At 35.2% G+C, this 11,954-nt stretch overlaps 2 protein-coding genes across 2 annotated transcripts; one reads left to right on the top strand and one right to left on the bottom strand.

Moving 5' to 3' along the window:
* Positions 1–240: 240 nt before the first annotated feature.
* Positions 241–5,131, bottom strand: CPISCA (chloroplast-localized ISCA-like protein). Its single transcript, XM_086651418.1, has 4 exons — positions 5,087–5,131; positions 3,459–3,750; positions 2,043–2,261; positions 241–576 (listed from the first exon to the last, which is right to left on the bottom strand). Exons 2-4 carry the CDS (start codon positions 3,613–3,615, stop codon positions 434–436), a joined length of 519 nt encoding a protein of 172 aa, XP_086507544.1. The 5' UTR covers positions 3,616–3,750; positions 5,087–5,131; the 3' UTR covers positions 241–433.
* A 625-nt stretch (positions 5,132–5,756) lies between these two features.
* On the top strand, positions 5,757–10,578 carry LOC147565000 (DUF1995 domain protein, putative (DUF1995)). The gene is made up of 9 exons (XM_086651416.1): positions 5,757–6,205; positions 7,117–7,204; positions 7,383–7,496; positions 7,702–7,784; positions 8,055–8,169; positions 8,415–8,506; positions 9,275–9,340; positions 9,446–9,539; positions 10,346–10,578. Exons 1-9 carry the CDS (start codon positions 5,910–5,912, stop codon positions 10,454–10,456), a joined length of 1,059 nt encoding a protein of 352 aa, XP_086507542.1. The 5' UTR covers positions 5,757–5,909; the 3' UTR covers positions 10,457–10,578.
* Positions 10,579–11,954: the final 1,376 nt, after the last annotated feature.

The raw sequence follows: 11,954 nt of genomic DNA, 5'->3' as shown, positions 1-11,954 counted from the left end.
GAGTCATTGGACAATACAAAAGTATTAGTATTTTGTTTATTAAACACTTTTGTGGGACTTCATACTACAGTATTTAAGTATAAAAATTATGCTATATCATTTCCTTCAAAAAAAAAAAAACTTAAGCCTTTTACGCAACGAGGCGCCACCTCGCCTTGTGAGGGCAATCTGCCTTTTGAGGTGTAAAAACATATTTTAAAGCATTGGATATAACATAGCTTAATTCACATTGTCGTAGTCTAAAGTGGTAATAAGTTTGTATATATAGCAGATCAATTCAGAACTATAACAACTGTGTATGTAGAAAATAAGAGACAAATAAGTTTTACAATGAGCCAGAAGGCAGCTAACAGTTGAATGCCATGACTCTCACAACTGTAATTTAATTTGCAGAATTTAGCATCTAACTTATATAGGTCAAGTATGTAGGATTTTACATCTCAGCCGCGAATGATTTCCCGCAACCACAGGTTTGTGTAGCGTTCGGGTTCTTGAATGAGAAGCCTCCACCGATAAGTGCATCGCTAAAGTCCAACTGCATGCCGTATATAAAGAGGAGACTTTTCGGATCACAAACTGCAAATATCAATCATGAGAATGAAACATGTAAGCAAGAAGTTTTGAGCTTTTTTCGTGTTTACAAGATTGATAAGTTCTACTTCTCACATGGGTAACGAAGTTATGATCCATATATGTAAGAGAATAACATGTACATAAATATATAAAAACTCAGCCTAACTCGGTTTGAAGCATCTGCATGAAAATTATATAAGAACTATTATGTTTGAACTTAGTTCAACCAAAAAAATATTATGTTTGAACTTTATTTGCATATAACCTTAACTCGGCCTTGACTCGGGCAGCCGAGTCCGAGTTTAACAGCTTAGGCTTGTATTATGTTGAAGGAAAACGTGGAACAATCAGAACTTGCATAAAAGTAATATCGTTTATCGGTCATGGAATAATGTGTAGAAGTTCCTTTGCCCAATATCTCTACAGCCAAACCAATAGAGTTCCTAAACTGGAGACCTTCTTTTCTTGTGAATCAAAAAGATTTGAACCCTCTCTCGTCTATCTAGCACTTTCTTATGGTGACTATCACTCGGTCCATTGTTTTTAGTTGTCATAAAGGTAGCGTTATTTTGCAGATAGACAGTTCACTATATCCAAATAGAGCAGTAATTACCAATGGCAATCACTCAATATGAACTGGCATGTTTTGGAGTAAAACAATTCCCACATTCACATAATAATCAAATGGAGTAGATCTAAAAATTACCCACTTCTGCATCTTCATGTACTATCTAAGCACTTTATGAGGCAGACTTCGATAAATTATGATCAAATTGAGAGTAGTTGTGTTGTGGTAATAAAACGTTATTATGTTTATGTCTCGTAACCCTTCATTTGCATGAAAATAGGTGGGTTCTAAATAAATAGGCTAGTTCCGTTGTTTGGTTGCAATCTTATTTCATCGAAGTGTGGACCCATTAAGTTAAAACCGTGAAAAAAATGTGGTTTTTAAACACTACCATGGAACAAGCTTCTTTGCTTCCCCCATCAAATCACTTCCGCGGAACTCGTGGAAATGAACACCTTCCTGGAGCAAGGAAGTGTACTACAAAAGTGTGTTCATTTCCACCCGTTCCACATAAGTTATTCTCCAAGGGAAGCAAAGAAGTATTATTCCATGGAAGTGTATTACAACCATAATTTTTAGTTAATAAGCCCATAATCTCACGAAAATACAGTTGCAGTCAAACAACGGAAAATAGCGTTTGTTTTGAAAACTCGCCCGTTTGGATGACAATTAAGGTTATCAAACACACACTAAGTTTCTTATCATGACTAGGATGTTTACTGAGTAACAGTTTGATAAGCTAAATCTACTAGACTGCTAGTAAAAGTAGAAACTTCCAATTTAATAAATATCAATACAAGCTTATCAAAAGAAAGATAAACAAGACTCGAACAAGAGCCAAAACATTAAGTACTAGCACTACAACTTAAGCTTCTAACAAAAAGTAGATATAGAGGCGTACCTATGACAAACCCATCGTACTCGATAACGGAGTCGTCGGGTCTTGCGTTTGATCTGTTTTCGAACTCCATTGTATAAGACATCCCAGAGCAACCGCCTTGTTTAACTCCAATTCTTAAGCATAGGTCTTCATTCCGTTCAGACCTCATTTTGTTCAAATGCTTAAGTGCACCATCAGTAAGAGATATTGGACGTGCAATACTACCAGAGGTTGCTGGAGCTGAAATATAGAAATTTGAAAGAATTTAGCATTACAATAAAACATCACTTCTGCAAGATATTAAACCCAAAGGCAAAAACCCTCTTAATATTGAACTAGCATTTTGAGATAGATAAGTCGTTTACAAGAACGAGTGTGCATCGAATAAACGATAACACTAGGGTATTGATATTAAAATGACATTGTTTGTATAGGAAATTGGGCCAAACCGCCGAAGACCCAATTTCCGGCCCATTTCATGTTGGTCTTCGTCACAAGGATATGTCAAATGTTTAGGCTTGGGCACCCTACCCAAAAGCTGTGCAAACTATGAAATTGAGGAAACCATGTCCAAACCTTGCATATATGGGCAAATTTGTGCAAACCTCATTAGGCACATATCTTATATAGGTAGCTGAAACCTAAAAATTTTAAGAAGTCCCTTTCGACAAAAGAAAATTTGGCCTAAGGAGTTCTGGTCATTTTCCCTTGTTCTCGATGTGCAATCAATTAGTATGAAAAGTATCGATATGGTGGGGATACGGCGAAAGATAGAAGTCACCAAGCTTTCTACCATGCTAAGTCTAGGAGCGACATGGACTAACCACTATGGGTGAAATGCCGTGGATGTCTTCTGATTAGGGTTTTGATTGGAAATATGGTAGGCACTTAAGCTGGTTTATCATGTGCCTAAGAAGCCGAGGCAAACTCGATCCAATCTAAGCTCAATTTCAGTAAAAGAACAAAAGACTTATGGATCCAATAATCGAATCAAGATACCTTCACTACAATTAGGGTTCTTATTTTTGTTCTTTAATCACTAATGTTTCAAGATTCAAGCTGAACCCACAACTCAAACAGAACCAAATAAGTATTTTCAAATATAAACACTACAAATTTTATACCTCATTAGAACATATACATGAGAACTTTATACCCTAAAATTTCCCCTAAATAGTTTTATTCAATCTCTCTCAAAATTCACTCAAACTCCTAATTGAGTTTAATATCCCAATCATCTAATATCTCAAATATCAAACTTAAACTGTTTAAATCACACATATCTCAATAAACCCTTACCCAATTTGTTCTTCAAACTTACAAACCCAAATTAGTTCGAGATAAAAATTCGATTTTTAATATCTTATCTATCACGTAATTTAAATTAAGAAGTGGGGTTTCCAGAGAGAGAGAAAGAGGGAAGTGATTAGGGAGTACCTGAGACAGAGCTTGATCGAATTGAGATGGATTTTCTGAGAGTGAGATTTGGATATGAAGATCTAAAGGAAACTGAAGATGAAGATTTGGGTAAAAAGGGAAGCTTTATACCTAGACGGTAGAGTGATGGACAATTGGTTGTTGCAGAGAGAGCCATGAGAGAGAGGGAGAGAGAGGGAGGAGAGAGGACGAAATTATGAGAAATTTAGTGATGAAAATGATATGGTTGTATTACAATTGAATGAAATGGTTTCTGACCGTTGGATCATTGTTACCTATTAACTTATATTTTCTAAGGGCCTGTTATTCGTTCAAACTTTTTTACTAGATTTTTTTTTGTTCCGGACTTCCAAAGATCTCATAACTTCTAAGTGTTCTGGCACATAAATGTTCAAAACTTTAAAGGTTTAGAAACTTTAAAGTTTGAAACTTTTAAAAGTCCGGGACATTAAAGTTTTTAATCATTTAAGCTCGGAAACCTTTTTATTAAAAACTTTGAAAATCAGGAATTTTTTTGTTAAAATCAAATTATATTATTTCAAATCTTAGCCGTCCAAACTAATGTTTGATATTACAATGAACGTTATATTAATAGCTAAACTTGGAATAGGGTTTTAAAGGCTCCTCCGAATTAAAGCTTTTGCCATCCATCAACATTTTTTGTATTATTTCATGAAAGTTGAGTAAATATTCGGTTTTAAAGACTCCTCTGAAGTAAAGCTTTTGCCATTTATATGATTGGATTAAAACTAGGAAGGATGATATCATGATAAACAAAGTACCAACCACTAGGTTTAGTGATATAGTCTATACTGTCATATATTTTGTTTAAATTTACAAGCTTAGACCCGTTATTCTATTACCATTTTTCATGGGTGCTTCTGTGTGCAGAAACAAGACAACTGCGATTGGAATAGGGTTTTAAAGGCTCCTCCGAAGTAAAGCTTTTGCCATCCATCAACATTTTTTGTATAATTTCATGAAAGTTGAGTAAATAAAATTTAATTTCTATGTACAAAGTATTATTTTAGAATTTAAGAAGAAAATAAAAAGGTAAGCTCCCAAAATAAATACTAAACACATAGACGTCTTCGACTCGCGTAAAAAGAATTAAAAGTAAAAAAAAAAATAATAATCAATTGCTTATATGAAAAAATATATTTTTTTATAAGAGGTGGATGCTATGGAGACAAACAAATTATATTAGGAGTTCGAAGGAGGGGGGGGGGGAGAGAGATTTGAGATAAGGAGAAATCAACAACATTAAAGAGATAAGAAAAAAAAAACATTTTTAGGTACACCCAAAGTAGGAATTCAAAGATCCACCTGTTTAGGTGGATCTTTGAATTTGACTAATTTATAAGTAAATTTGTCTCGAAAGTCCTTGGGCCAGATCTTTGATTAAAAGTTCTTAATTTTTCATAAAAAATAAATAACGCGTTCTTTTAAAATTCTTCAAAATAGATCTGAACCAATAACACGAAACTTTAAAGTTCGTAAATAAAGGTCTGAACCAATAACACAAAACTTCGAAGTTCTTAAAAAAATGCCGAAACCAATAACGCCAAACTTCAAAAGTCTTAAGAACTTTGAAGATCTGTTAAAAGGTCTGAACGAATAACCCCCACTAAGTCAATTATTTAACTAACCAAACTGAAGGTTTATCCAAAAGAAATAGAGATTTGAAGTTGAGTTTGTAATGTAGTTGAGTTTGTAATGGGTATAACCCAACCAAGAATATAAGATCTAGGTCATCTCCACTCATTGTCAATTGGTTTGAGTTGGATGGCCACAAATTTAACTTGATATCAGAGTTAAGTCTAAACGTGATAGATTTAAAAACACTATATGGCGTGTGAGAATAGTCCCACATGAGAGAATGAGTATCTAGCAACCAAGAATATAAAGTCTCATTGTCAATTAATTTTGTGTTGGATGACCACAAACCATGATTTAATGGCATTCTAGTCTCTATGTTTAATGTTCAACATTAGCATGATATAATATACTCTCATGTGTTTTCGTAGCTTAGATAGGTCAAATTGTATCATGGAATGATGTAGTAAGACTCTTGTAGTGTATATTATTAGGACTTCGTTGAGTTACTTGACCGTTTTTTAGATTTTGTAATTTATTGATTTTGTAGTGTTTCATGTAATACAATTTTAGGGTTCAAAATATATACTATGTATCTTGAGACTATAAAGGCATTTAATTTTGTCTCGGTCCGACTCATCTAAAATTAAATTGTTCCAAACTATAGTGATAAGAAGTACAACCATCCATCTTGATATTAGAATGGCGACAGATAAAATAAACATTCTCAAATCTAACTCGTATGTGTATTGGTGGGACATAAATTTACTTTTGGTAACTGATAAGAAGAGAAATGTGCTCCTTAGCTATAGGTGGTGGGGTGTTTTTAGGAGAGTTTTCTTCCTCTAGTTTTTAATGGCTACTTCTTCCTCAATCCCCAGAACTTGGGGATGCCTTCATCCATCTTCTTCTTCCACTACCCACACCAAAAATTCTGCCACTTTTCCAACCATTTCACTCTCATTTTCTCCCTCAACCCTTTGTGGGTCTAACAAAATCAGATTGAATCACAGCTCTAATACTAGTTTTCGCACCCAAGCTAAGTTTGATAAATTCCAAGGTCAAGAAGTTGATACCCAGAATTCAGTTCAAACCCAACAAGATGATGATGATGATGGAGATGGAGATGAAGTTCAAGTTGAAGATGATAGGTAAAAGGTTTCATTTTTCTTTTCCTTATCCACTCATTTTCTTGTAATAATTGAACTGAAAGATTCTTTCTTACATTATTATCTCTATCTTATATCTATGCTTATTTCTGGGTAAGTGATTAAAAATTTCAATAATTCTTTAATAAAGTTCAAATATTAGATTTTCCTCTACAATTTTAGTTGTAATAAGTCAAGTTAATAAACATTCAAAGATAAAGAATCCTAATTCGAAGAAGTTCAAAAGTGGTCATGCTTGTAAACTAGCTATTTTAAAGAAGAATGATGAGGAAATTAGTGAAAACAAGAGACCTCTTCATTTGTAATAACAATTAGGAAGTTGTTTAAATCTTTATTGTAGATATGGGATCGTTGGTCGACCCATAGACTCTCGTAAATTGGTGTGCTTCGTTATAATAGTTCGAGTTTTTTCTTTGACGACGTTAAGATTCGAACGCTGGTATCTCCAGCGGAGAGATATACACGTGACCATTCAACTGAAGTGAGTTTCACATAGTTTGAGCTTTTTGAATGTGTGTTCGTTAAACACGGTATCGGAGCTACATGTTGCTAGTCGTCATGATCAGTTAACTACGAGATATTCTAGTCGACTAGTTAAGATTGAAGTTTTGTGGAGATGGAATTTTTGAGAATTAGTATAGTTATGTGGGTCATAAGAAAACTTACTTTCTTAGAAAACGGTCCAACGTATCACAACCTAAAATGGTATACGGAAGAGGTATACCCCTAAGTACTGCATTCGTACTAGCCTATCTTCCCCCCAGGGCCTCAAATTCTATTTGATTTTAAGCCCTGAGAAGGGACAGGATATTTCTAAGCTCATTCTTGAATTTAGACAGAAAACGTTGAATTAAATAGATTACTTTAAATAACTGGTTCTGTTTATGTTTCAGTTGCTTACCTTCCGATTTGGAGGGTGCAGTACGGCAAGCAAGTGAAGCAACGGCTACATTTGTCTCTTCAGGAGGAATGCGGGCCATTGTAAGAATTTGGTTAGATAACCAATTGCGCTTATCTTAGCACGGAACCATCACTCGTGAAACTTCCATTTCACGTCTTATATTGTATTTGATTAATTTAACTCCAATCTATAATTCCGAAATATGAATCGAGAAGTATGATGGAGTATTATAAAATAACTTGTGATAATATTTTACAGGTTGAGCTTTTAATCCCACAATTACAGTTTCTTGATGACGAAGGGGCCCAAGCTGAACTTTGGGAATTGTCGAGAATTTTCGTGGACTCACTAATTGAAAAAACGGGATGTCAGGTTAGGAAGATCTGCTTCTTTGTATTCTACGTTTCAGTTTAAAGGATTACCTCAAATTTATGCACTAAACTCTACTATCCTTAACTTCTCACTTCTTTAATTTCTCCTTGCACATTGTTCTTGGATGATCTCTAAGAAATGCAATTCTTTTTTTTGTCTAAAATCGATGTTTCTGACATCAAACTAATCTCGGGTCTATTGGTAGAAAGTTAAAGCTATATATCCGGATGCTGGAGCTGCTGCACTTCTGAAATATCGTTGGAAGGATGCAGTTTTTGGATTTGCCAGGTAAGGTGTCTTCCTCCTTCAGAATAATCTAATATCTATAGTCATGGCAAACGAATGCTTTCTTTCTGATACATGGGTTATATCGGAGTTATGCGCAGTTCCAAGTTGTAATTTAGAAGTTAAAATTGATTTTACTTCGATCTTTATATCTCCCACTTGAACAAGGATTTCTACATATTGCCCAATAATCCAAATTAGATCGATTTTGCAGCATTTACTTGTGACAACTTTTTGTTTGTATGAACATATAATATGGTATATCTTCTACAGCTTAAGTGACAGAAAACCTGTACAAAGCGAGGATGAAATTGTGGTAATGGTGGTTCCTGATTATCAGATGTTGGAATACGTAGAGAGAATTGCTGCTAGTCTATCAGATGATCCTGTACATGCTTCTATCCTTGTTGATTTTCTTTTAATTAAAGATAGCCAGACGTGCGTAGGTACGTGAAAATAGTCCCAACATAAGCAAAGGATAGTTGTTTGACAAAGTAAATAATATCTAGGGACTATCCGCTCATTGCAAATCGATTTTGAGTTGGATGCATACAATCCAATAGGAGGCATGTCCATAAATATTTTTCTTCTATAGTTTTTGGGCCAGTACATTTCTAATTTTTATGTTATTAGCCAAGGCCACTCATCATGTGGAACCCGCGTCTTGTCAGTGAAGATGTTGGAGTTGGATTTAATGTTCGCAAGTTGCGGAGATACTTCTTAAGGTACTCATTGTTTTTCTATTCGTAAAATATCCTAATGTTCTCTTATTCTTTCGTATTCTCTTCTGGGCTTAAATAATAAAATTTGTATTTCACCCCCTCTATGTGCTACAAAAATTTGAATCCCATTTCCGATGGTGAAAGTTTCATAATGATTTGATGTTAACGAGACCATGCCGACGAAATATATTCCATACACCCTCACAAAAATCCGCCGCTTCATCTGTCCATGGGGTCCGATATTGGTGTAAACAAAGTGTGAGTCAGAGTGCAGCTTTCACAAAAATTTGCTAATCTATGTTTTAAAATGCTCTACCCATATCGCCGGCACGGAAGCAAAAATATCTGACTTTGTTCCTATCAGAGATGCATATAAATCCCAAACTAGTAGTATGCATATCTTGGTCGAAATAAATTATAGAATATGACTTGTGTTCCATATAGGCCACTTTAAATCGTTCAGTCGTAGCATACTATTAAGTTTGCGGATGTCCAACTCAAAATCAATTTGAGCATTTGGCGTATCACTTGCAGGCGTAACTCTGATACCATGATCGGGTTGTGTTACACCCGATCCAAAACCAGTTGATTGAAGAAGCCCTAGATGTTATATTCTTCCTCATGATATTTCTCTTCGTCTACATGGAACAATTCTTACTCGTACTTAAACTATAAAAATGGTGGTGCGGTCATTATGCTACACATAGTGCATGTTACCGTTTTTATTGTATTGTGGAAAAGATATACTGACACTTACCTCATTTTGTGCAGGACATTTACGACAGTCTACTCTCTCAGACCGTTGCCTTTAGGCGCAACATTTAGATGCTATCCGGGGTAGGATGAAATTGCATTTCTTGACTTCCAGCTACTCCAAAATTCTACGTTTTCTACGTATAAGAATAGATCTGATACTCCTCTCTTCTACTTTTTTTTTACCAGAATGTGGAAAGTGTTCTATGATGACAAGGACAGACCAAACCGATATATTTTAGCCAAAGAAATGATTAGTCGTCCAGATGCCGAGGACCTTGAGGTTAGTTACTTATATATATTTAATTGAAAAGAAAACTGAAAATCTACATTAAGCTTTATGAACCATCTATGTTACCGTTTACACCAAGTACTTCTTTCACAAACACACGGTTAAAACTTTCGGGCGTGAATGTGATCCAAAACTCTTGATTTTGTATTATCTTATGATGGTACTATCGCCGCTAGAAATGATGCTCGAAATGAAAGTGTAAAAGATATCATCCTTTGAATCATCTTTACGTGGACCTTGAGGGTTAATGTAATGACATAGACTGGTGAGACGGAGGCTAACTCTTGAACTTACTTCTCGGGTGCTATCTTAGCGTGGTTTCTAGATATTGCAACTCTTCGGCTAATATATATATATATATCGTTAAAAAATTAGCTCGGGCATCAACCAAAAACTTGTCTGAGCTCAAGTTAAGGTTAGGACCAAGTTTGGACTAAGCCTAAGGTACTGAATCTGACTCGTCTGAGTCATCTGCATATGAATCTTTTGAATCAAATGAACCTAAAATCAACTCCAATCTGTCAGACAAAAACGAACATGAAAGAAATCTGACCAGAGTCAACTAAGACCTCGAGACAGTTTTCAAATCTGACTTGGAGAAAAAAAAAACAAGCACTACCTTAGTCTGGGACCTCAAAACAAATACACAATCTCAATGGCATGGGTACACAGTGTCAATGGGTACTAGCCAGTAGATATGACATGAAACCATAATTGAGACTGATGAATAATTAGTTCTATTCAAATGTGTTTGATGTTATTAATAAATTGTGGTTTTCTGAATCATTCTTATGTAGGTAATATTCGGCGAAGAAGAAGAGAAATCAGATAATAGTCCTTCACTATTGGTTAAAGCTGCTGGTATATTTTCTTCGATTAACCGATTCATGAGAGTCATCTCAAAATGATATTCTTTCTTCTTCCTTAGTTTTCAGACAGTGTTTTTTCTAATATATTTTCTTAAAGATATATCGGCATGTACATCAATTCAATAAGTAACACGTAATCTTTATACATTTTATTTTTAGAAGTCGTAGAAAATGAAAAAGCGAAGAGCCACCATATGTGGTACTTCTCAACTTTTTATTGGAGGGACAATAAAATGAGTTTCACATTGATCAATCGTTTGCTCATGACTTGCTCCTATCTTTATGGGGGCTTAAACACTCTGCATTCTGCAACTTTCATATGAGGACATTCGAAGATTGACTGCCAACCTAAGTCAGCAAACAAGGAACGAAATCACTCGACCACCTAATAGAGTCCATCAGTAGGGGTTTGCCAAGAGGTTTTTTTTTTTTTTTATGATGAAGGTTGCCAAGAGGTTGATAGTAAATAAATTTTTTAATTTTAGGAGTTGATTTTCAGATGCCATCCACAAGATTTCCAGCAACCCCAGAATGAATGTGTTAGAAGAGTGTACCAACCAATATATGGGTGGGTACATAGATGCTTTAATCATCTCGACCATTTAAAATTCAATCGAGATATTAGTTGGTTCTCCCCGAAATGCGTTGAAGCGCAGCAATTGACTGCACATGTAAGGGTAAAGTAGTGTTTCGGTGCGGGTCGCGAGAGCGGTAATAAAGAGGCAAACTCTAAATCATATATATGACCCTGAAATAAAAATAACAGGGGGCAAGTTCAACCAGTGAGACAATGGGTGGTAAGTTTCATCATCGATAGGGAAACAGCGTGGATCACCAGCTAAGGCCCCTAAATGACCGCTCAGTGTTTAATGAGGTATATAATCCATTAGATCTTAAGTCCTAAGTCCTAACGTACTGCAACACGGACAAAATCAACTACCCAAATATGACACATATCATGATTATCACTAGTTTGGCTACCTAGTTTGTGACTCGTTTCCGTCTAGCCAATATGTTAAATACCCATATGGTCCTTTTTATATATCTAATTTTATGCACCTACTAAACAGTCAATATTTCACTTTCCGAAAGTACTTTTCTTTAATATTTTGTTTTATTTTTTCTTTTTCATTCTTTATCTCACATCTTCATCTTCCTTCTTCATCTCTTCTACTACTAGTTGCGGGGTGCCGACAATTTTTTTCTCCTCTCTTTCTCTCTCTTCTCATGTCTGCTCTCTTGCAAAACCCCTAAATGTCATGTAAAATAGAAGGTCTTTGGTTTAGGAAGTGCACTACTTAGGGCAAGTCCAATGTATAGGGGCTGGGTCTCCCAATTTGAATCTGGGAGCCCCAGCCCCCAACCCGTGGCATCCAACCCGAGAGTCTCGGGGCTGGACTCCCGGTGGGGTTTTAGGGGATCCACTCCACTTTATTTTATTTTATTTTGCTTTTTTTTTTAAACTGATTTTTTTTAATCTTCTTATTATTCTAAATACTTCCTTTTTAACCATTTTTCTCTATTTTTTTTTTTGTGT

The sequence above is a fragment of the Eschscholzia californica genome, unplaced genomic scaffold (genome assembly GCF_041429995.1).
Source record: "Eschscholzia californica isolate CP2 unplaced genomic scaffold, dmEscCali1.0.p SCAF_1, whole genome shotgun sequence".
Taxonomy (NCBI): domain Eukaryota; kingdom Viridiplantae; phylum Streptophyta; class Magnoliopsida; order Ranunculales; family Papaveraceae; genus Eschscholzia; species Eschscholzia californica.
Note: the sequence above shows the minus strand (reverse complement) of the source record. Positions and strands in the feature narration are given on the sequence as shown.